Here is a 26814-nt window from a genome sequence, read left to right on the forward strand (position 1 = left end):
CGATTTAATTAAAAACACTGAGTCCCAACACAGATGCTTTCCTTCCATGTGTCTGTCTTAATTAGGTCATAATGAGTTAACAGTACAAGAAAGACTATAATAACACAAGCCCATGTTAAGGGACACTTACAAATGAAAGGACAAGGGAAGGGTTAATGAGACAAGCATTCCAAACATAAAATAAATCTTCAACACATTGAAGTGTTTCATTTCAAGATATTATGTCCACATACCTCATGCAAATGCACCTGGTGACAATTTAAAAATATGTATAGTGTATTAAAACCACACAACAACTTTCTTTGAAATGGACATTTTATGAAAATGAATGTTGGAATATGAAAAAGCCACAGCACTTTTGCACCTCATGAATGTCACACAAATTAAGATATCTATTTAAACTCCTACCATTGTAGAGTTTTGTTGTTTTACTGTTGATTTTATCACAATGAGAGAAAAATGAGGAATGGAAATATTTAAATAAAACTCATAAACATGGCCAAATGTCTTTAACTTACAGAAAAAACCTAGTTATAGTTCACAACAGAAAGATTTTACAAAAGAAAGATTATCCCCTACTAGATAAATACAGCTTCCCAAGTCACTGCTCAGCATCTTATGTGGCTGGGCTGGAAAAATGCAATACTGTTTTTTCAAGTCAGTATTTTTATCCTTTCTTTAAAAAGAGAGACATTTATTTCTTTTGGCATTTCAACCTTAATTATAGCTGAGTTTAAAAGTTTGTCAATTCAGCATCCTTATCCCTATGAACCTCCTGAAAGGAATATATCTTAAGTATTCAGAAAACGAAAACACATTTCCAAAGAACACTAGACACGTGCTAATTCATCTTATTAAAATGCCATGACACTTTTAAAATTGCTGCCAACTTCTTGCTTTTGTCAGCAGTACCAGTTCCCCACAACAGGCACTGCCGGAGAGCCACTTCATTTCAATGTTTCTACTACAACATTTTACATAGACTTAGGGAAGAAACTCCAAAAATAATATGAGTAACTTAATCCATCTCTGACAAAACAGCAGCTTCACTTTTCACAGCACATCAGTAAATCCGCTCAAGGCAAGAAGTGCAGAATGCTATCACATCCTGCTGGAATTACAGGAGGAACTGCGGCAGACAAAACGCAATTACACATTTCAAGCAAGGTTAACAACCTCATAACCCTGGAAAACGCATTATAAGAGCTCCAGTGACCAAGTTATCAAAATGTACTTTCTGTCACGTTCCACAAACGCCTTTCTTCGCCAAATCGCTCCTACAGACCCTTTGCCAGGACGGTAATTTCAGAGCAAGGGTGCCACCTACTGAACCAGCGACGTGACTTGCTGCTGACTTCCCTCTCCCTCGACATCTGCCTGCTTAAACACACCGAAGTCCATTCCTCTCAACAGGGGGGAAACACACTGAACAGATCCCAGACATCAGGGAGCAGCACCCTGACACCTACAGACAGAACTTACTCTTTTTGGAAGGTAAGCTGCTCACGCAGAGTTTGGCCACACACGGACCTTGCACATGACCTTAACTGAACCTTCATCTTATGTTAGAAATAATTTGTTGTCAGCTGTACAGTCCCACTGCACAGTCCCCATCTCCATCACACACTGACACCAGAGGAACCACAGAAGTGGATTAATTACATGCTTCAGACACGAGGGGTTAAACCTATTTAAGTTGTCAATATCAAGAACATTTCAGTGCCAGTATTGTTTCATTACCTTATAGGCTATTTTCAGGTTCCACTAATTGTTTTGATTCAATAAATATATGGTGGGAAATTTCACACCCCAAAACCAAACTACACAGCTCTGCGAGATACTGCACTTAGGAAATTAAAACAGGACAATCTGGGACATTTTTTAAATTAAAGTCAAGACTTCCGAGAGAAGCTTTTTTTATTTTTTCTTTTTAAAATACTTCTTGCTACCAGGAAGCTGGGCAAATGGGCATTCAGCCCACAGTAAGCAAGGTTCTCCTCTAATTTTGAATAATGGTGTCATATGTTTAAAATGGAAAAAACCAAGATTTTCAGCTCAAAGTGCTCGTAACAAAACCTGAAAAATATTTCTGCCTATAAATCTCAAAATCTAACAAGCATAATAGTTTAAATGTATGCAGCTGTGATAACAATAATAATAAGCCATAAACAGCACCTCCCCATCCTTATAGGAGCAAAAAAATCAAGGCCTACTTTCTCTGGTTTTAATGTATTAAGAACAATTATCCATGGAAAGACCTGGATGTCAGCTTGTTGCACTCAAGATTTTAACTGTTCTCCCTTTAGGGAACTCACACATACAGAAGAATTGAGGAAAATGTTACCTTTTTAATCAGCCTATGCTGCTTTAGAAAACAAGATTAACACTCCTCACCTAGTATTAGAAATAGAACCAAACAAGGTAGAAAGGGGGCCAGTCTGTAAAAGGTGTCCTTTTTTTTCTCTTGTCTGTACATATGGAATCATTTTCCTGGCTTGTACTTGAGAATTTACAGTACAGTCTGTAGAGCAGACTCATGTAAGTCAAAGTGATTTAAATAACTGTGAAGATGTAACAAATCACAAACAAAAATGTCTCAAAAATAAGACATTTCAAATAGTTGATATTTTTGCTACTTTACTGAAGAACCATTAATCATTACAAACAAACAGGAAGCAAGACATTTTAATTTTTCAGTTAAGTACAAGTTTTTCTTGCTTTCATAAAACTGAACTGAACAAACTGAAGCAAATAAAGATCCTTTTCTTTATCAGTAGGAATGGCTAGAGTCATCAGAAACCAGTTTATCATCCTGGCAACAGACCAGGTCTCAGGCACTTGCACAGAGGCTTCTCTGAATTGTTTACAACTCCTTAAAGCTGCAGCAGGAAAGATGACTGTTAAAACCAATGTATTTTATCTGAATAAAAAACCTGTATGTCTGTTCAGACTTTAAATAAATTGCCAAGAATTTTCAACAGGTTAGTTTTGCATTACAGAAGTTTAGAAGACTATTTAGGCAGTGAAATTTTGAGTGTGTTTTTATCCTTTCCTGGAAGTAAGTTAATGCAGTATCTCATACAGGATACTTCATCCACAAAAGCAAAAGATCTTGCCACTCTACAGTTTAGGCAACACCTGGGTTCTTCCACACAAGGCTGCAAACACTTGTTTTGAAGAGACCACATCCCTGTGATGTGACAACAGGTTACTCAGTCTCCATGACCTGTCAGTCGGTGTTTCTTTAACAAAAATGCCAAAAAAGGTGTTTATTCAGTGTCAAAGACAAAGCAGCAGCTGTGCCAACAAGGTGAAGGCAGTGCTGTGCAGCACAGCTTCGTCAGGGCAGCACTCGGAAATTTATTGGTACTAAATACCTGAGCAGATTATCCCAGGCACAGCTATACCTCAAATACGTCTATATTAATGTTAGAAGCCTGAGCCAGTTTACCCTGACACATCTAAACCAGCTCTGTTTGTTATACATACACTGACTTGTCTTACTCACAGAAAATTGATCCACTTTAAAAAAATTGTAACCCCTAGGCTTCTTTAAAAAAATGCAACAGAAACTCCAAAATTTCATTTAGGGCTTGAGGGCACCTTACTGCTCCCATTCCTCTCCAAGCAGTTCCTTCAGGTTCCATGTTAAAGATCCTGTTTTGCACAGAGAAGCACAACTGGGACGATCATGGAATCAGTCACTCACAACCCAACTTCCTTTGGAAAGCTAAAATTTCTTTGCAACTCTTCTGGATCAGAAGCAAATTTATAATGTGGAGTTGATTTTCAAAAAAAAAAAACAAACAAAAAACAAACCAGAAACATATGCAGTTAAGCTGCAGAAATTTTTAGAAACATGGCAAAGCCCTAATTACTAATAAATGACTGTTTTACATGGCAGAATATCTCCTTTTCTTCAAATAACACAACCTCAATACGTAATTTTAGCTCACAAGAGCATAAATGTAAATGCAATGAACTGGTCAGATATCCTTTGTAAGAAAAACATCTCCATTGTATTTGAGGCAAGAAACTTCTTAAACATCCCCTGATGTGACAGGGATTACTCAGTTAAGCCCCAGCATCCCTAAGACACTGCAGTGCCAACAGATATGGATTGGCCATGCTCATAAGTTAATGCAGGTCTCAACTCACAGGCAATATTTCCATTCACATTTCTGGTTCTTCTTCCGTCTTACCATTTACAACCATCACTAGTTACTCAGAAAGTGTGCACGGTTAAGTCTGCTGTGACTTTATGAACAGACACACTGCCTTTTGGATTTACAGTCCCCAGATCAAAGTAATTTTGATCCTTCCTTTCTTCAGTGGCTAAAGGCCTGGTAAGGTGCAAACAAAAACTTGTAAATCCACTTCCTAGAACGAGACAAAGTTGCCAGAGATGACCAGGTAAACACCACTCACATGCTTTTGTAGTGGTCAAAAGAAAGAAGCACCTTTGAACACTAATTGCAGAGAATCATGCTAAGACAAATGTTGGAAGCTTATTGGGAGGTTTATGAATTTACTGGACACCTGCATAAAGCATCAACTAATTAAATCGTCTAGACAGAAAAAGTTGCTCAAAAGTGTACACTTAATACTAAACAACAAAAACGCAGCAGAAGCCATGCTAACAATATCGCAGCATTTTATAAAGCATGGATGACTTGTGGTTTTCCAAAGCAAAGAAGAGAAACACCAATGTCATGAATAAATCTGAAGGAACAACCAAAACTGTCACTAAGGAAAATTTTCGCAGATGATAAAGCAATTTCATTCACTATCCAAGACCTTACTTGCTGGTACAGTTGCGGTCTTAGCGCCGAGTTCTCAATCATAGTGTGAACCATGGTGATTAAAGGTTCATTCTCTTTCATCTATTTCAAATCAGGAGGAGCATACAGCAAACATCAGTTTACAGCATGGCTAGATTTGAAAGACGACACTGTAAAATATAGCCTCTACTTTAATTTTTTTCTAATAATGCAGTAGATTACATTTTAACCCATGTTTTTTATATATTCCATCATTCAGTAATATCAACATCTGAAAAGTTTAATAATATCAAACAAATATATCAAAACCACATAAATGATCAGAACCAATGCAATATTTATTCACCAACGCTCTCCCCTTTTAAAAATGAAAATGCTTAAGGTAAGTTTGGCTTTGCACGATATTGAAATGGAAAGTATTATCAGATTTTGCAACAGGAACACTCAAACCTTTATCAGAAAACCTTTTAAATTATAGATTTAATAACTCAATGTACATTAAAAAGATATAAGCATCTCTAGCCTGTGAATACTGAAGCGAGGTTCAGGCTCATGTTCATGTATCACAAAATGCCTTTATATACTGCACTGATTTATATCCTTAGGGACTTTGAACCATTGCTTATTGCATTTATCCACCCCCATATACAGGTGTGAAACCATTTCAGAACTGGTCAGACAGTTTCTAGTGATTAGTATCTATTATATGTGTGCAAATGTCAAAACCAGATGTTTTATTACACATTGCATACGTTTAGGATTTCAGAAAAGTGTGCAACAGAAAACTGTATGGGCCTTTTGGTTTTAAAAAGACGACTTTCCTAACAGTAAGGGAGAAATTATGAGAACAGGTGGTTTTCTTCTCCAAAAGAAACTCAGAAGTCACTTAATGCAGAATCCTATTTTTGTTGGAAACTTTAGGACCTGTTGGAAACTTTAGGAATACCTGTTTCAAGTGTGGTTGGTTACGCAGGAAGTGTGTGAAGGAATATTTATGATCTTTCACTCTGTATGTGTATATATACACATTCACCATGAAACTGCAAAGCAAGGTTTTGTTTCACAGACTGAACTGCCACAGAATGAGTTTTTGATGCCTTTTGGAACTTCTGGTTCCTATTTATTTAGGGGGAAAAAACCTAACTTGTACTTTTGGAGAAGTAGGGTTTTTTCTCGTTATAGGAAACATATCTTCTTGTCATAGATAGAGGACCTTTTTGTTGTTGTTGTTGTTTTTTATATATAGTAAAGTCTGATCAGCTGATGAGTTAATCAGCCAATGCAAAATAAGAAGGCAAGCTTATGATGCTCTGTTTATTCAAGGCAGGAAAAACACTAAACAAGCAACCCCTACCATTTGCTCCATCATCTATAGCACACAAACAGAAAACTAGAACTGACCCAAGAAATTGTTCTCCCCTTACATTAAAACTTTGTCCAGAGATTGGGTGCACCAGGTGATCTCCAAAGAGATCTCAAGAGTAAGACTAACAATAGGGTCCAAAACTGAGCAATCAAACTACAGTCAACTTAAATAACTGTAAAAAAAAAATTATTATGAGGCTCAGATATTTTATTAGGAGATATAGGTTTGGATGCATTTTTATTAGGAGGATCTTAACAGCTTCATACTCTCTAGCTAATGCTTTTTTACAATATTTTAATTTTTTCCTTTCTGACCAGTAACAGCCAAGGCCAGAATTAGATTTTTTTTGAACCGTTCAAAGATTGTTTACATCCAGATTAGAAAAATAAGCAAAGTGGATTTGCTCAGAGGACATTCTGAGGTAGTGTTTTGTCCTCCAGACAGCTCCAGCTTTGATTTACAGCACTTCTTCCTATACCTTTACTACCATTTGTGCTTAACTATGCTTATCTAACACTATTTGAGAAGGCCACTTATATCCAGAAAAGCTGCAGTTCCTTAAACCCTTCTGGAACAAAGATCAAAAATCAGGTAATGGGTGAAGTAGTGCCAACCAAAGAGCCTTTGCAGCAGTGAAATACAGCGTTTTTCGCCTTTAGGAAATAATGTTTCCAAAAAATACTGACAATCAACTACCGAGAAATTCAGCCCTGGAGGGAGCACCTCAAATCTTCCAATAAACAAAAGGTAGCGCACACACAGGCAGGGCAGGGCGTGCTCGAGAACTGGCAAAGTAAACCAGAGTTACGTGGGACACAATGGCAAGTCCCATGATCTAAAAGGTGAAGAGAATACCTGTTTTGTGTTCTTGAAGCATTATCATAAGTCTATTCCCAAACTGAAGTTGGACACTATTCACAGGGAATAAATTGTTCAAGGTAAAATAATCGCTTGTTCATAACAGAAGCAAACCTTGATTCTCATTCATTTCAGAAAAAATACTATTTTTGTACAACAAAGGACAGATTTTAGATCCTAGATGTAATATTATTATACTCATAGAGTCTATCCAATTAAAGAAGTCACAAAAATGGGAATTAATAGATTTCCATAAGCAAATCAAAGTGTCACACAGCAACACAGCAGTAAATCCAAATAAAATCTAGCAGTCTTGTCTTTATAATTTTCTGCTTCTAGTAAATAACTCTTCTCTCCCCAGAAGTGATGCTTTATCTTTGCTTTTTTCTGTACTGATGTACCATATAAAAGCGATTTCCAGCTGGAAACAATAAAACCCCACCTCCCTGACATATGAACTACACGAACAGTTACTTCATTTACGAGTGAACATCTGAGTGGGTATTTTGTGTTTTAAACTGTCAAGCTAAGCTATTGACAACTTTTCTCTTCCTTCCTTTTCCTGAATTCTCTCCCATGTTTGGTAACACCCTACAGAGATGACATTTCAGGATGTGCTGCTCTGGTGGCAGTGATCAGCTGGAACAGCAGCTGCTTACCAGGACAGTGGCAATAGGACCTCACCAAGCTTTACTTCCACCTTCCCTCTGCTATTTAATCCTCTGTCCAAAGAAAAAAAAGAAGGCAAAAGCACTTTTCCTTCCTGTCTTCTTTTTACAGCAATTCTGCCTCCACACAGTCTTTTTTTCACCCTAGAGAGTCCCTGTCCTTGAGCCTCCCTTCTTCCTCTGGGGAGGGAAAAGGAAAAAAAAAGGCAGTAAGAAGAACAGTGGTGGCTGTGTCAGCCACTCTACCTTTTCCAGATGGAAAATACAGGTGGGAGTAGTATCCTATATGCTGCTAACACAGGACATAAAATTTTAAGCTGAAACACAAGATATCAGATATAATAGAGAATTATCTGTCAACTCTATCCAAGCCTCCTTGTACTATTCCAGCCTTCCTTAATTTACTGCCTTTTTCCAGAACCACCTTCAGCATGTAAGAAGGAAGGTGCTGAAGAGGAGAAAACAGAAGCAAATGACCAAGACAGAAAGGATGTTGGCTGTGGGACCTTCACTCCTTTAGTTGACAACTTTTTGTTCAAGTTCTGTTTATTTTTAGGCAACCCTTGAAAAGTGAAGGAAACTAAAAATGAAAGTACTAGCAGAATTATTTTAACTACTTAACACCGGAACTATTTACATGAATAGCTATTTCAAAAAATTGGGGGGGGGGAAGGCTAATTGAAATGAAATTCAGTAAAACTTTCACTGTGACAAACCTGCCTGGGAAATGCTGAGATAACAGGACAACATTCATGAAGAGTTTTACATAAATACATGAGCTCAGTAGGAAAGGGATTCTCAGCCCAAGAAAAGTTTTACTATCAACATAACATCCAGAAGCTTACTAAAAGACTGGTGTGCTGGAAATCTTGATAATAACAGAAAGATTCATGTGGGACCTCCTGGCATGGCTTTATTTACAAAGCAGGAAAAAGCATGTCTAGCTTGTATTTGAAAAAAAAAACCAAAACACACTCTTATGTTCCTGATTTTCATTACTGTTATTGTAATTACTGGGTACAAATAAATTAAGGAGACGGCTGGCTTGGATTTAATAATACACAAGAAGTAATCCTTTAAAATTCACTAATATGTACTCAAAACATTCCATACTGGCAAACAAATCATCATTGTTTGCCTAGGGTTGCTAGCTATGTCCACAGAACTACTTCCTAAACAGCAGATGGATCCCTCTCTGAACTCTCTACAAACCCTGAGCCAGCAGAGGGGTTTAAAAAGGAAAGGGTGCTGGACAATCATTCTTTTGGCCATAAGACATCAAAGGAATCATATGGCTGGATATGTGTTTGCCAGTCTCTTTGATCTTTTTTTCTCCTTCTCTCTCTGAACTCCAACAACAACAACAAAAATTCTGAAAGCATAACACAAAAACATCAGAAAGTGTAACATGAGAATTTCGAAGCATCTCCAAAGGAAACGGCAGTACAGAAACGAAGCGTGATTTCAAAAAGGGGCTGGAATATTCTTGATAAGAAAACCACCTAACCAGCAGACAACAACTTATTGCAACAATATAAAAGTAACCCTCCCTACACATGAACTTGAGTCTGCCTGAAAGATCACTTGTGCAACCTCAGCACACACTTACTGTTTATTGTCATGTACAGCACTGAATTCTTTGTGACCAAGAAGGTGAGAGTTGAAGATAATTGGAGTCCCACCACGTGTTTTAGGTAAAGCAGGTTTTGACACTAATTTCAGAGATTAAATACAAGTGAAAATACCTAATTTAATTACAGTGGACACTTAGAATTCAGAGAGGGAAAGTGATTATGCACGCTGGTTACAGATACAGCTGACCAGGAGGAAAGACCTTTTGATTTTTTTTCTTTGTTTCCAACATAAAGGAAAATTGACATTGGACAAAGTAATGAAAAGATATAAATGTGATACCACCCTAGAAGCAGTGATACTCAGAGTAAAAAGACTCTCAGGGAGATTAATTTGCTACAGGTAGATGACAGTATTATAAAACAAGAGAAAAAAAGAAAACCTGATCAGAAACTGGGACAAGTATTCCAACCTGTTCTTCCACAATTTTATGTTTAAGGTAATAAATTTTAGACTTGATAATGATTTCTTGTGTTAAGAAGTGCATCTCTGGTATGGGTAATTATGGCACAACTATAAGATTTAGACACTTTCCTAAATGAATGCTTACCACACCACATTTCTAAATTTTATCTAATACAAGTAAAAAGAAAATAATTTTTACCACTTTTCTTGTTGCACAAAGGCAATTCCCTCCATTTAATCCTGCCCATCATGCTCACAAGCTTGGCTAATCAAGCAATAGCTTTACAAGCAATAGTTTTACACTTTACATTGACTGTTATCCTTTCCCGGCAACAAATTACATTGAAGACAGAATCCCTTATTCTAAAACATTATAAACTGGAAATATTTGAGTTGGATGAAATATTTTGGTCTAATTTAGCAAGCACTGTTCCCCTACTGTTTTGGACCTCCTGCAACTCCTTAGGTAAAACAAGACAGAGATGTTTAGAAATGTGTTGCAATCAACACATTTGTTTTCAAGAGATAATAGGAAAATAAAGTCACTGGGTGAGCCAAGTCCATGTGGGAGTGTTTATGTCTCTGTGTACAGGTTCAATTGTACATTTCAATTACTCATTGAAATCCCACTAGAGGAACATGTAGGATATAAAAGTTCTAACAGTTAGTTCTAAGTGTAAGGTTCAAAAGTTTCACTCAAAGACATTTTATTAAAAAAAGAAAAAGCCATAGTGATTTCTGTATTTTTAACCAATGGTCACCTAGCTGCTTATCTTTCTTCTAAGCACTTATGACTGTCTTTTATAAATGCCAGCAAGAAAAAATGCCATTTAAAAACTTCTCACACGTAAGTTGTACTGAAATCTCATTTGATCATGAAACAAAAGCATAAAGAGAGGTTATGTGATATCACAATTCTTCACTTGGCAATCATGTTAGTGAAGACATAACTGTACCCTCACTTTATAAATTATCAGAAATTGTAAAGAAGTTAATTCTTATTAATATATAAATCTTCAAGAATTAACTGAGACAAAATGAGAAAATGAGGCATGTTATGATTTGATTAAAACATTTCTTCATGTTTGACCTCCCTTTCCTTTAATGTCCCGTAGAAACATCTAACTCTCCTTAATTTGGAAAACAGAAATTTTCAGAAGTATAATTTTTCTATAAGTTGCATGTGTGTCATATGAGCTTGGAAATAAATTATGACTTTGGTTAAAAAGGTAACACACTACAGTTAGAGTTACTGTAAGAAGGAAATGAAGAACAGAAAAATTAATTGGTGAGTTGCTGCTGTATTCTGACAAATTTTATATTGAGGGCATTTTTTTCCCTATATCATGTCAGATTCATAATCAATTAAGATATTCCATGGTATGGGCATCTTCCAACTTCATAAAAAGCACTGAAAATCCTTCTCCCCAAATATTTCCAGCTTTGATTAGGAGCAGGTAAAAAAGAGCATTAAGGAACTCAAACGCACAAGAAAATTGCAAATCCCACCTGGTGATCCAAATATATAGCATTCCTTTGAAGGTGATGTGAAAGAATCTCATTCTAGTAGGCAGCAGGCAAAAGGAAAGGGACAGAAGGTGCAGAATGCATGAAAAGAGCTTTAAAAGATGTAAACTAGACAGTGATCTTTCTGCTTTATGTAGAAATATAATGCTGCTTTTAACTGCTTTTTTGGGTGAACTGTTAACAAGTCTTGATCCCGAAACAGAAGCGATAGAAGTTTACCACAAACTAGGCTATGAATCACTACATCACATTTTCTATTTACATCTAAAATATAGTAAGCTCATGTAAATGAGCTATAAACCCTTTGACAAATCAGTGTTTTAAGCAAGTCCTGCTGTTCGCAGACACATTGTGAATAAGAATATATCTGATATGAGGCAGTATAAACCATAAATTCACCTCATGATCGATCACTACTGATTTTGTTTGTGACACCAACAGATTAAAAATCTTTAACTATGACATACTTTAAAATATTCCTCTGTAATTTTGACTGGGCTTATTTCAAAAAGCCCCAAGCAGAACCTCAAAGGGTTAATAGCAGAACACCACGCACACACAAAGAACCCAAAGTTACTCTATTCTACTCACACAACAGTCAGAAAATTTTGCACCAACGAAGTACAAAGCAAACTTTTGATTAATGGATGACTACAGGTTAGTGAGAATGGTACATGACACACATTGCTTTATAGCTGACCTTTGGGCTGCTGGCCTCAAGTTTTAGTTGCATGAGCTGTGCTAGTGTGTGTTCCCGGATACTACTCAGTTCCGCTTGCTGCCGTCTCAGCTTTATTAGCAGCAGCGTGAGCTCCTCTGGCTGAAGGAGTGCAGTGTGAGAAGCCAAAGAGTAGAAAAAAGGTTAATTGGTATCCCAAACAACACTTAAATAAAATAAGGCTTCTGAGTATCTTTCTTACAGAAAAAAAAAAATTTAGACAGCGATACAACAGAAGAAACACCACCTTATCCCCCAAACCAACCACTTTCAAATATATAATGAAAGGTTAACTTTTAACTACTCAAAACAGTTGACATTGCAAATGCTCTAAAAGTGAAACATTCTGTATTAAAGGACAAAAATAAGGGATCTCTGACATGCATATCAAATTGATGATATTGGCTTAAGAGGAGGGGGAGGTAATTCTGGCTCTTAGGATATCACTACCTGTACATGAACAGCCATTCGAGCTTGGTGAAAGAATCAAAACATGCCCTCAAGAAAGTTTAGTTTTTAAAATAATTCTTCAAATGTATGCATCAAAATTGAGAGTAAAAATAATGAAAAATCCATCTTAACTGAACTGCCTCAGAAACCATCACCTTTCACAAAATAAAACTGAACAAGCATGAAAAAAATAATTTTCCATCACACCTTTCACAGGTCTGAGGCTATCAGTTATTTCATTGCTTTATGACTAAGCCGTATGATAAAGCCTTAGGAAGGGATGAGTAACAGTATTTAAACCACAAGATTATATATATTATGGAAATAAAGTCACACTCAAATGGGTATTTGTCAGGTAATTCCACACAGATCAGTTTAGGTCAGTTTGGGAAACTCTATCTGAACCATTCCTGGGAACCATTTTCTATTACAAATACTTCAAAGAAAACAAACCACTTAACATCACAAGTATTTTTTTGTAATGTTTGTGTTTGCTGCTGTTTCTTACACTTCTCCAGAAGTCAGTCTTACCAGAGGTTAAATATTCACCCAGCATTTTGATTTTCTCACAAGTTCTGCGAGTTAAATAAAACCCAAACACACAAACCTCCTAAAACCCAGCTTGCTTTCTCCCAAAGTCACAGAATTTCCCCAAAGCAAAGAAGTAAGGAAAAAAGCTCCAGAGAACCACGTATTGAAACACTGAAAAACGAATACCAGTTTCTTAGAATAAAGAGGAAACATCCCTGAGAATAAGCATGGCACCGGCACCGTTGTGAGCCGGGGCCAGAGCAGCCCACAAGAGGGAGCAAGGGATTTCCACACAGCTTCAGTTGGCAAAACCATTTGCTTTGAGGGAAAACCAACACCAAACCCAAACTGGCTATGGCAGTTTTGGTTCTTACACTACTCTCTCAGTACCTGGGTTTAAAATACCTAATTTTAGAGAGTAAATGTAAGAATCTAGACTGCTATTCAAGGCGTTTTCAAGTTCTCTCCAAAAATAGGTGACAGTGCTTTCAGTCTGAAAATTAACATCAATTCAAAGCACAAGACATCTTATTTTTAGGAATATGAGAACTGAAAGTAGCATCTTCAAGCAAAAGGAACATTGATCCACTCTTACAAGGTCAAAACTCCTCTCAGTACGTTCTGCAAAAGCCCAATTTTAGTGCATTAGGAATAAAATATTTAATGGCACTTAAATCCAATGTTTGCAAGTAAGCCTTTTTCCAAAGAAGAGCCCATCAAATCATATTTCTTCTCATCTCTAGACATTCCTAACGTTGCCAAGATGTTTGACGCTGCTCCAAGTGCTGTGCATCTGACACAGCTCTTGGGACTCTTGCAACAACCAAAACACGTTTTCTTCAGAGCTGCCTATGGGTTCCCTCCTCTGGCCCCTGCAACGCTTGTGCTGTTGGGGGCAGGACTCCTGGTTTCTACAAGCAGAAGCTTGGACCTCCTTGCCCCTTACCCCCCTCATCAGCCCAGCTCCAGCAGGGCCAAGGACCCTGAACCCAAAGAAACGTCTGTAAGGCACCAGCTGCCCAAGGCCAACCCGCAAATTCCTGGAGGTGCCAGAGATTTGTGCTGGGAAGTGCAAGAAACAGGGATTGAAGCAGTGGAAGGACTGACTGCGAGCTGCTGCCCACCGTGTGATTTAAAAAAAGAACAAACATCTGGGTTCTTAATTCATAACTCTTGAAATCAGTAATTTCAGATGGACAGAGAAAGATTTTGGAATGGAGGCAAAAACTGGTAAAGAAAATAACATAAACTGAGGACAATATCTTAGATTTTGGCTGAATCATGTTGCAGTAAGGAAGGAGAACCGTATTCACCAATATTACTTTGATGAAATACCTTCAATGAGACTTCCAGCTCTACCACTCTAAAATGGGAGATGTCAGAAAGGCCAATTATACAAAATGCAGTTTTAGTATCTTTTAGATTTCAAAAAAAGCCAAACTTGACTTCTAGGTTTTTCTAAATAATTACTGGAGAAATAAGTGTTCTGTGATGTATTCTACCCTCCCCCAGGAATTTCAGCAACGTATCAACGATAATTAAAACATAATAAATCTGTATTTCTCAAAGAAAATCTTGACTCAGCAGCTACATGATATTCTCAGAATTCAGTGGAACCACAAAGTATTTCTTTACTTGTTACAAAACCTCTGATAATTAAAATAAAGGCTACATTTAATGCAAGCTTTGAATACAATAAGATTTCACCGTTGCCTCTTCCTATTTAAAGAATTATTCTTAAAAGCCCCTGATGAACAAAATAAAAAAAAAACAACTCACCGTTTTGCCTTGGAGGCTCTGAGGAGTAACAGGCTGTAAACTCAGAGCTGCTGGCATCGACCTTCTGTCAGGTACAAAGACATGCTGAACAAAAAAAAAAGCACAAAAACTTTTAAATGCTAAAAAAAAAATAATAAAATAAAAAAAAATCAAGTCAACTTCACACTCATGAAAATTTGCTAAGATTTGTGCCAGTCATGCTCCCCGCTGATCTACCATGTAGGTCACTCAAGAAGTCTACCTCTAAATTTTAGAAATATCCCAACTTGCATCAGTCACCTAATTAACAGTTTTCCCCTGTTGTTGCCTGACAAATCTTTAATTTAACCCTACTGATTTCAAACAGTCTCTTAATTACCCAATATTCAAAACAGGTCTGTGTTTTAAAGTTAACAGCAGAAGCTGGTTGTGTAACTAATGAAGAACAAACCAAATAGCTTGAAAAACCAAAGGGAAACATTAGTATTGTGTAAGAGATACTAAATATGAAACAAAACACTAGCATAAAGTGTTTGACAAGGAGAAAACATCAGGAAGCAAAACATGGCTGAAAGAAAAGGAAAGCATACGCTCTGCTGTTTCTTACACTGATATTTGTCAGATATGTGAGAGGCACTGATTGCTAAATTTCCAGAGCAGTTGAGACATAAAGGATGTCAAATCAAAATGACTCCTTTGTTGATAGAGACCTGAAAACTTTGAAACCCAAGACTTAATAATCAACTCTAAGTTGCTTAAATTGCTTTGAGATGCTGTTACAGATTTTTTTTGCCTGCATCAAGAAACAAAGAGATAAAGTTTTTTTGAAAAAATGCTCAGGAGCATTTTACATCAACTGAAGGAGTAATTTTTATCTAATTATTTCCAATCTATTAAAAACTATGATAGCACAAGCATGACAAATACAGCAGAGCCATATACAGCACCCAAGTTTAGAGTTCTCCACGTCTCCCACTCACTGGTGAAGACCAGCAGAGTTAACACTAGTAAAGCACTAAGGTTGTGTGCATTTAGACTCCAATCTTTAGGGATCCCCTTAACAACTCAAAGGCATAAAAAGAAACAGTACTCTGTCTTCTGCTGGAACCCAAGGCAGCCAAACTTGTGGCTGAAAAATAGAAAACAGCATGTGGAAAGAAACCTGGGATTTTGAGTCCTCTGGGAGCTAGAAAGGGGAAAGAATTCTGTACATACACAAACTCTTTTGAATAATTTGCCTATTGACTCCTTTTTATTTTCTTTAGAGAAACGTTAATACCATGGGCAGTAATATTAGGACAGCATGTTTCCACCTCGCATATTAGAAAAATGCCTTTTTACTGCTTTTAGATTTTTAAGTACTTTTTAAAATCAAACCTTTCTCCATGAAAACAGCGACGTCACTTGAACCTCATTATAATAAAATATACCACAGTGCAACACGAGTTTTACAGTAATCACATACTTCCTACTAAACATCCTCGTAAATAAGGTTTTTTAGGATTAAATGAAGTGTTTTTACCTTGGTATGATGAGCCCTGTGCCTGCGATCAATGGTCACGTCTCCCCTTTGCACTGGCGATGACACTTCCGACCGGTAGGTTCGCTGTGGGGAATACCCTTGGAAACCAGCGATGGAGCCGTGAGAAGGCGAGGTGGGAATCGAATGCATGGTCTGATCGGAAATGTTAATCATAGTTTTTGGGCTACTTATAGTACTGTGCCTAGTCAGAGTCGTCTGCTTGTTGTAGAACTGGCGCTGCTGCCACTCGTAGAGCTGCCACATCGTGTCGTCGCGCATCGACCGGCGCTTCTCCTCGGCGGTGACGGGTCCCATGGCTCTGTCGTAGGCCGAGGGTGCCACGCTGCAGAGGCTCTCTGGACGTGCCTTGCTGTTCCTGGGCAGTGTTCTGTAGCCCTCTGGGTAGCGGGGTAAGACTTGAGGGCGATGGCTCGGCATGTTCCTTGGCAACGTCTGGTAAGAGATTATGCTGAAACACAAATTTTCTGTTTGTCAGTGGACAGCATTAATATTATGGCAATGCTAAGTTTTTCAGTATGGGTTAGTTTTATCTAGCTGACTCCTACCTTTTTCAATACTTCAAACACCATTTAGAAAACACGGAAGACAATCAAGACAACAATGAAAGAATCAATTGTACTGACAATGCACTGTAGCAGCCAAAACTGGATCCCTCTCTCTATTAGCTCTTGATGATATAATCTGTATTTCATCTTTTCACCAGTCTAGTAGTATCAAGTTTAGATCACATCGTCCAACTTATCTGTATGCTGGATAGGTCAAAGTTTTTAAAGTTTTAATGTTCTCTTTTTCAAAAGTGACAAAATATCCCATTGTTTCCCTAAGAAAAATCTTGAGCAATGACTATGGACATTAAAAAAAAAAAAAAAGATTCTTTTAACAGCAGACCAAAGAAAAACTGCAGTAATTGTCTAAAGAAATTATGTTTTGTAAATGTCAAGGATAATCCGTTCCATATCAGCTATTCAAGCAAAACAAACAGCAAAATATTTCTTTGTTTGATAATAACATTGTATTGCTTTTCAACTCAGATATGAATTCAAAGGCTTATTCTTTAATTTGTTGCCACATTAAAATTCTGGAGTGCTACAGTCATTTAGCAACTTTCAGCACTAGTTGAAATGCAGAATTTTCCATGCCGAGTATCGACGCGTGCCTAAGTGTGACAAAGCAGTTCTTGTTTCTTTTTTTCAGAGGTCAAAATCTAGGTCATAAACATTGATTCATTCATCCCTTATCTAAAACGCAAATGAGCACCTCTTAAAACCTTTTGTTACTTATCATGCATACGACAGATGCTTGCTCGGAGACAACTCACACTGGGCAGGATTTAACCATCAGAGGGCAGCAGCTTCCAGCTACACCCCTCACTGACTCCCAACTAAAATCCCTGCCACCACCAGGCACCAGAACCTGGAGATGGCTTTGAATTACTCCAGTGCCACAAAAAACATTAAAGAAACGGTGTAGAGCAAATGGAAAGGTAAACCAGCATAAAGCATGTTAGATCCTTATGGAATAACGATCAAGGAAACTGATGATGGTAACCCCCATTTTTCACTGAAAATAGTTAAGCTGAGTATTTATGGTCACCTGTTACATTTTGGAGATGAAAACTGCTATAAAGAGCTTTACATATAAAATCTGCTACGGTTTCTGAAGCTTTTCAAGAATTAATGAAGTATTATCCCCATTTTGTAGATTGGGCAGATTTCCATTCTCACAGGAAAATAAAAAGGGGGAAAGAGATTCTAAGCCCTAATCTTATGCTGCAAAATCTGCTTAAATACCTCTAAATTTCTTCAGTAACATAGCATTAATTAGAAGGTTTTTCTCCATTTCCATATTTAAAAACAAACAAGATGCTTTTGAGCTCCATTTCCACCTTTCAAAATATAAGTGTAGCTATACCCCATAACAGGTATAGTGAAGCTTGACATTTTCATGAAGATATTTGGCAGTTACACCCATTTCACTCACTAAAGCTCCTCTCCTGTTTTATTAATTAAATGAGCATTGTAATCCTGTTGGCTCCTTTAGATATCCTGAACAACTTGAAGAACAGCTGTCTGAAATTCTTACTCTGTTAAAGATAGCCATTTAAAGTCTGCATGCAATTACTTATATTCTAGAACATTTAGAAAGACAACATACTCCATCTTCAATTGTTAAACCATGAAAACTGTAAAAAGCCCAATCCCGTCGGTGTCAAGCCTTGTTTTACATAATTCAATAAAATCAAAACAGATACACCAAATGTTGATATTTGCAAAAATACCATTCTAGTCAAATCCAAAAACTAACCTTTGCTTACAAGCGGAGACTGCAGCAGGTTTGAGGTTCCAAAATATTTCTGCAGCTCTCATCATAAATAGCTCCTTATAAGTGCTCCCATATGGAAAAAAAGGCTTCCATGTTTGTTCACAGACTCCTTATAGACATCTTTAGAGGTTGTCTCTAGGCTTACTGTTGGGTAGCAATAGTGGTTCTGGTCCAAGTTGGACTATTTGGGAAAGCAACTTTGCTACTAAACCTTTAGGGGCTCAGTTCTGCAATGTTATGAATACCCTCAGACTGGAACCTCAAAACAGTCCTTCATCCTAAAGAACAGAGCTACCTCCTGGCCCAGAATACAGAATTTCCACAGGTGAATTAAGCAAAGGGTGGCACAGAGTGAAGACAGAAACCTGGTGCATTATTTAGGATGAGGCTTATATGGGCAAGGTGAGAGACAGTCTCACATCTGGGGTTAGCAGCAACATAATACCTCAGTACCATGCAACTCTTCTATATTTTTTCACATTTGAAAGACCACTTAACTGAACCACTTTTGGTGACAACATTCAGATGTGACTTGTGCAAAATTAATTCAACGAAATGATACTGAAGTGGAATGTGTTCATATTTCTTATTTAAAACACATTTATTTTTGGTTTTCAAAAAAGTTTGACTTCCCCAAGGCAGCAATTGCCTTTATTCATGTGGCTCTTAAAAGCTAGATGTCTAGATCCACGGAAATGGCAAATAACAGCTTCAAGAACTAAAACCTGCGTTGTAATCATTCTCATTACTTGGATAATCAAACGACTAAGGGGTCAGCCTATTCCTCTAAAAAATTAGTAGTTGTATAGTGAACCTTCCTCATTGCACATTGAGGACAGCTAAGAGCTTGTATTTTATATACAGTTATTTACTGAAGCTATTTGTTGACATTTAAACATTCTTAATGTGCTGATTTTTTTCAGTCTGACACCAGAGATACTCAGTTTGGTCCTCCATGATTTCTCTAGCACATGAGAGAGACAGATGAAATGGAAAGCAGCTTTGTTAAAAGTCAGCAACTTTTCCCCTTTGAGCAAAGACTACTTTATTCAAAAATTCAAGTTATGAGTTGAACAGATCTTACTACAAACAGCCTTATTAGCCTCTCACCCCAACCTTGGGCTTTAACATAAGCTTGGAGCTTCTTTCTACTCTAATTCTTCAATTCTACTTAAACTACTGTCTCCAAACAGAGAGTGGCAATTTGAACAAAAATAAAATTTTAAATTTAAATGAAATCTCATTTAAAATATATCACTGTATACATTAGAAAATTTGGATCATTATTCAAGGCCCTTTCCACACAAAGCAAAAAGGCCAATTCTTTTTCAGTTTTCAACACTTTTATGTAGAACTGCATTTGAATGCACACCCTTTAATGCTATCAATGCCACCCTTTTTTAGGCAGCAAGTGTTCCCTGTAGTCAAGAATAAAATATTGTTAATTAGTAACATATTGTTAATGGCACTTGCTTGTATTTGATTCCCACAATGAAATCAGTTTTAGGGGTTTTACACTTGTTCACAATTGAAAAATAGCAAAGCTATTCTAATTTCTACTGTTTGGTTGTAAGTTTTACAGTCCAATAAAAAAAATTAACTGCATCAGAGAGCCTTCTTGGTTCTCATTATGCAAGCATGCATAATAAAATAAATGTCAGGGTGTGCAAAGCACTGTCTGCATTGCCAGCTCAAACTTGATCAAACTACTTACATTGAGTATTTCATGAAACAACACATTAACAATTCCTAATTATATCTAATGAAGGACTAAAGGGAATGAAGAAATTTTCAACCAACTCTGGCAAGCAGAAGTCAAGGTAATGGAAGTTTCTCAAGGTTTCGCAAAAACTGAAAAGCCCCCAACCTGTATTTTGAAATTTGTGGAAAACGCATTTTCTGAACTTTGTTCTATCTTTAACTCTACTCTGCCATCTTACACACTAACTCCCTAATTTCCAGCTCTTCAAAATTTCTCCAGTGATAGCATCTCCATACTTCCTATCAAATGTAATATTAAAACCTTTTATATTTTACTGCTAGAGCTGCTTGTCTGTAAGCCAGCCTGGAAGCAATGTCCCTACACTTCTGTCAGACAGAGAAACTGCTATCAGCATGACATTCAGTAGTGTCAATCATTCACAGGTAATTTTAAAGCTTCATGAATAAGAACTAGAACTTAATATTGTAACTGGGAGATACTCAATTTCATAGGGAGAGAAACTTTAGGCATCAAGTTAGTTAAATTTCTGTCTTACTGTTAAATAAAGTTTCTGTCTCTCTTCAATTAAAGCTTGTTTAAAGTTTAAAAGCTCCCTGGAATATTGTCTATGAATTTTAAATAAAATATTATTACAAGAATTTGTGAATAAAAAATCCAGAAGACAGGGCAATTTCAAGAACACATTTTAAGAGGAAAAGGAATCGCTACAATTGATGACATCTCTCTGCTAGGACAGAGAATGTCTAACACCCAAAAATGGTTTCTGGCCATTTTTATTTACTGAGTTATTAATATACTTTAATTAATAACATTCACTCCAATGGTAATGAAAGAGAAACTTCAATAAAACTGTTCTGAGCAGTCACCCGGGCACTTATTACAGAGAACAATAAATAATGTATTTATGTTGTACAGACCAACGAACCTAACTAGGATACACGTGTAAGTATTACCTGCTAGAAAACCTGGCAGAAAAAAAAATGTAATTATTACTTCACAGTACTTACCCTCTTGTTTCCTCTTCTTGTCCTTTTCCTCTCTGTATTTTAATCCACTGTTCCAGCTGCAGCATGGAGTTAGTTCTCTGCATGACCCGCTCAGAGTCCACGTGTGACGGCACCGCGTTGTGATGAGCTCCATCCCCAGCGTCCGCCAGGACAACCCCACCTTTACTCTCAGACCCATTCAAATGGACCGGTCTGAAGTGTCCAGCCTGGATCGTGCTTATGGGCAAAGTCCTGTACTCAGATCCCAAAGGATTTAGCTTCACACTGTTAATTTTTGTTAATGGTTTATCTTGCCCAACTTTCTGGAACCCGTACTTTTCGGCTTCCAAAGCTTTCTTCTCCTCGTTTTTGTTCACTTCTTTGTTTTTCTGGTTATTTTGTGCCTCTGGCTTAATTAGCACCCGGTGGTTTGAAATATTATTTGCCTCTCGAGGTGATGTATTTTCAATGGTTAGCTTCTCAATTCTGGAAGGGAATATACAACAAGCTTTAATACCAACAAAACATTCACTAAAAATAGAAATAAAAACCTAAAAGTGAATATATTGGTATTTATGAGGGTTATTTTAGTGAATCCCTGTCCAGATATTTTATAACAATATCTTGACTATGAGACAGAAAAATCAGGACATATTTTCACAATAAGCAAGGATGGGCTGTGGGTTTTGTTACTCTTGGATATTCTGGTTTTGTTGTTGTTGTTATTGCCGAATTTTTTGTTTGTTTGTTTGTTTTTAATTTTGTTTTGGGGCTGGTGGTAGTGTTTGGTTGGTTTGGTTTTGGTTGGTGGATTTGGGGTTTTCTGGTTGGAAAGAGTGAGTATTTTTTCTTCTACACTTCTCTCTTACTTTGTTATTTTAAAAGCAATTATTACACAAGGTAAATTTTTTAAAGTCACCCTTCAATTAACTCCTTAGAGAAAATGTGCACAACAGGAAATAAAGCCAGAGTCTGAAAAAGTGGATGTATAGTTCCTGGAGGGTTGGACATTCAAGGAGTAAAAATCCCCAGTGGCTCTCCAAGAGCTACAGCTTTCAAATGTCAACAGACTGGAATTCAGATGATTTTTCAAGTCAGCTTGTGATTCACAATACTGCTGAATTTAACATATAATGTTAAAGAAACATTTAAAGAAAGCAAATGGCTTTTCATGGTCACTGGTATCAATTAGGTTTCTCCGGTATGTTATCGCTTTGGCTGGCATAGATTTTGTGGGAAATGACTGTGGCTTTTCTAAATTTAAGAGGGAAAATAGCTGCTGACTTAAGGAACTGTACCACAGTTAAGGAACTTTTTCCATACTGGGACCAGAACTTCAATTCCAGCCCTAACAGCGACTTTTGCAGTTCACTAGGAAAAAAAAAACCCACCACCTTAAAATGTTTTGATCAACATTTTTTGGTATGGGAGGGAAGAAGAGGAAGAGATATAATTTTTTTAGATTACATCTCTGTATAAAACCAAACTAAGAGCAACACTTTATTATTTTTAGGATGATGTCAAATCAACCTTTCATAGTTTTGCATCTTGTTTTACAAATGCATTATTCATCTTTATAACTGTGGCCAGTTCAAGTGTCTGTAAAAATGCCATCACATACACAGCTGACCAAGGGTACAGATGGAACCACTCCCTGAAAAGGGCTCTAATTCCAAGCAGAGTAACTACATGCATGGCTGTAAATGTTATTATTTACCCCACCTTGAACAAGAGGCTTAATTGTTCAACAAGTCTACACTTCCCCAACACATTATTTAAGTTGTGAATTCCCAAAAGGCCAGCTAATTTGGGACAGAACCTCTGCAAATGCCCAAAAGACAGAAAACTGTACGGTCCTAATAAAATACTACCCACTGCTAATAATATTGGACACTTAATTTTAAATGCACCTCCCATTACCAGCCTACTCTTTCTATGAATGCTCTGTGATGTGGAAGGAATCAAGAGACTCCTGCCTTAACAAATACACCATTTCAAACACATCACTCAGAAACAGCAAGACATCAATGTCCTCTGGATCCTGTGTGTGAGTGAAAATAAAATGGTTGTGTACTCTGCATGTTAACAACGCTGTGATTTTTTTTTTCCCTATGCCTCCTCCTCACATAGCTGTGATGACCCCAATCTCTGCTTGATACTTCATGATGTTATACAAGTCCCCCAAAATTCACCTCAAAAGTGAATATAAGTAGGTCAAAATAGTCCTTGTCTTTCAGTGATTATTCCTGAGCTGCCAACATCAAAGTGTCCACACATGTCAAATGTGCTGCAAATGAAAACATTCATACCCCTAATCCAACAGGAACATCTCTTTGGCTATGTGTGTTGGTATTATTTTTAAACACGGTATTTTTTTCTCATGCATCACTACTAAATGCAGATGTTAGATACATCTGATGTTTTCTGCTAGAAGAAAGGACTGTGTAATGTTTCTGCCAACTATAATTTCTAGAGGAAGAAAAATCTCGATGTTGAAACAGTTTTTACGTAGAATTTTGTGAGGGAGATGGAACTACTACACCTACATCCCCTTTTCTATTATTTCCAGATATCAGCAAAGAAATGCTATGCTAATCTCCTACTGAAATTTAAAAGTGAGGGGATTTTTAATTTACTTTACAAGACTTTAAATTGTTCCGAAGCCCAAATATTTCTGCCTAGGTTCCTTCTCAAGATTATGGGGAAAAAAAAAAAAAGGATCACCTCCTCACTCCCACTTTAAAACTCTACTACCTAGTCTTCTACCAAAGACTAAAGGAATTCCCTAAACAGGAATCTGAATGAAAAACTCAATTTCCCACAATTATCAAGTCAAAAAAAGGCATTAAGATTCCATCTTTCAGCCAGAACTCAACAGTTTACAAATGAATGTATGGATCAGCTTGGAAGTAATCCTAAACATGGGCATTAATATATGCAGCATGCCTTAAAAGCACCACTTATCCCTTTTTATAACACCTCCTATAAATTTCTCTCAAGCTTTACGGCAGAGAAACAGCTGCCATTTTACAGATGGAAAATCCACAGTGCAGAAGGAGAGTGGCATCTCTAAGGACATTCATCACACATGTCGTCAAGACTCAGAACAGTGTCTGATTCACGGTCTCACATTGCTTTCCACTGTCTGCCCTAATTAAAAAAAAAAAAAACAAAAAACCAACAAACAAACCTCCAAATCACAGAACTGGTTTTCCATGCAATCTCAATGCTGTATCACTGGTTACTATGGTTATACACAGCAGAGCCAAACATTTATATCTGACATTCTTTGTAACGGTGTAGAGCCTGAATGACTGATGTTCAAACAGACTTCTGGTCTCCCCTTTAACTTGGTGCACCAACTCTGTGTGAGCAAGGGATCTCTTTCCACAGTTAAGGATCCAAGAGGGAAAAAAAATAATCAGAAACTAACAGGCAAATGTAAGAAACATAAATCCAAATGTATATCTGGCTCCATATTTATAGCCAGCTCTCAAAGACTGGCAGGCTATTTGAGGACAGGATAGGGAGAAGAGGAAGAGAATGGGCACTGAACACGTGTCTTTCAGCATATGCTGGATGCAATTTATAGACTCCTACAACCAAAAAGGAATAGTATGTCCAGAAATGTAACACAAGAAAAGTACTGTTTTATGCTGATTTATATAAATAAGTAATTCTGAAAGGGCTGGGGAGGGGAAGCAGGTAATTAATTATCAGATGGATGTGAGGCCTGTGATTTAACCAAGCCAGGCAGGGGCATTTGGAAAGAAAAAGCCATCTTTTCCAAGCACAGTGACGTCAGTAAGCCCCCACTGTGGATGTCACTATGCTAACAAGTGCTTTTTTGGCAGCCTAGCTTATGCTGTTCAGGAAAAGTAACTACACTAGGCGGAAAAAGAAGAAATCTTTTCTTAGTACATCCTGCATCCCTGAGAAGAAACAAAGGCTCCAATACATAAGGTCCAATATACCAGCTGACAGTGAAAGGCTAGAAAAAGGACACTCAAACATGGGAGAGCAGAGAAATCAGCATTTAGGGTAAAAATCAATATGTTGGTGGGCATTACCATCCACAAGTACTCAGATACAGCTCAACTGTGGCCCACAGTCACACAGCGTGGAATAACCAAGATGTTTTGCTGATCCAGAGAGGTTGTTTGAGTCAAAATTTTGAGTTAAAAGCTCCTTATTGACTACATTATTTGTGTTTAATTATTTTGGAAAGTCTCTCAGTACACCACTAAACTTGAATTTACTATCTAGGTAAATTAAAAACGTTTAGAAAGGAGTAATTACAATTAAAGTCAATAGGACCAAATAGTATTTGTCCTTCACAGAAGGGAATTTTTCTGCTGTTAATGTAGATTAGCTCTAGAGAAATGGTTACATTTTTATTTTCTCACCTCAGTATCTTGTTTCTGTTTTATATGGCTAACTCTAAGTGGAAAGTAATAGTTTATGGGAAACAGGCAACTTTCCCTCACCCAACTTAATGCTTTAAATATTCCTTTTATCTTTTTTTCTCTCCAAGGAACTCACATCCCCAGAAAAATAGACACAGATTAAAATTCTAAAATTATTTAAAGCTAAAACATTTGGTTTAACAGACTGTTGGGTTTGATTTCCAGAGTACCCTAAGCAGTGAAGCACCTCGATTCCTAGATTTAAAGAACTATACTGTAAAAACTCTTGATTTATCATTGGGCATTTTACATTTAACAAGCACTTAAGAGTGGCTCAACATCAGCTTGCATGAATATTTAAGGAAGCAATTCTTAATAACTCATCTATTGTATTGCAAGCATCTAGTCTGTTAGAAAACTGTACTCAGTACAATGTCAGAACATCTAGAAAAAACAGAATTGGGAAATAAAAGCACTAATTTTAGCTAAATTTGACCGAACCAAAACCATTTACACTTAGAGCTGCATGCATGCCAAACTTTAGGTTACTCAGAGATGAGGTAATAAAACACTTAATACTCAACAGATTTTTACAGGGAAGGAACAGTATTTCTTCTGCATCAGATCATATCCTGCTACATTTCATTTTAAGAACTGGTCTGATAGCCAAAAGACAGATTCCTTAGAAAACAGATGTCTGAAGGATTTTCTTCCTTATTATAGCTAACAGACACGAAAGTCTTCGAGACTTGGTCTTGAAATGTATTTTCTCTGAAGCAATTATTTCAAGGTTACTAACAAAGTTTTCAAAGAAGTCACATCTAATTCTGTTTCATTCTAAGGTTCCTTGCCTGAATTAAAACAACAAGATGGTGTTACATAAGTTGCTTTTCTGACACTTGTTTGGCTGTTGGCAAGCCTGTTCAGCCTGTGACACCCAGGCAGGGATGCACAGCACTGCAAATATCAAATGAAGGTTATTTCAGCGGTTCCAAAACAGATTTGGAATAAACCCCTTCAGTATTATTCCCTCTACAAAGTGCTTATACAATTGATACATGATTTTTGTTTGAAGTTAAGTGGGTTTGATTTGGTTTAATGATTTCTCCATAACTCCATAAGTTATCACTTTATCTGCAA

General features: G+C 37.0%; 1 protein-coding gene across 2 annotated transcripts in view; it reads right to left on the reverse strand.

Annotated features, from left to right (window-relative positions):
- Positions 1-26814, reverse strand: part of PLEKHA5 (pleckstrin homology domain containing A5) — a 103165-nt gene that overhangs the window by 23657 nt on the left and 52694 nt on the right. The window contains exons 8-13 of one of the 2 annotated variants that reach the window (XM_027894234.1): positions 21290-21754; positions 16217-16685; positions 14716-14799; positions 11938-12057; positions 11220-11273; positions 4803-4883 (exon numbers count right to left, since the gene is read on the reverse strand). In XM_027894234.1, coding sequence (XP_027750035.1) covers positions 4803-4883; positions 11220-11273; positions 11938-12057; positions 14716-14799; positions 16217-16685; positions 21290-21754 — 1273 coding nt within the window. The remainder of the gene's footprint in view (positions 1-4802; positions 4884-11219; positions 11274-11937; positions 12058-14715; positions 14800-16216; positions 16686-21289; positions 21755-26814) is intronic. The other variant, XM_027894236.1, reaches the window with a different exon arrangement.

The sequence above is a fragment of the Empidonax traillii genome, unplaced genomic scaffold, assembly GCF_003031625.1.
Source record: "Empidonax traillii isolate 1590-97213 ecotype Southwest subspecies unplaced genomic scaffold, ASM303162v1 scaffold422:size936756, whole genome shotgun sequence".
NCBI lineage: Eukaryota > Metazoa > Chordata > Aves > Passeriformes > Tyrannidae > Empidonax > Empidonax traillii.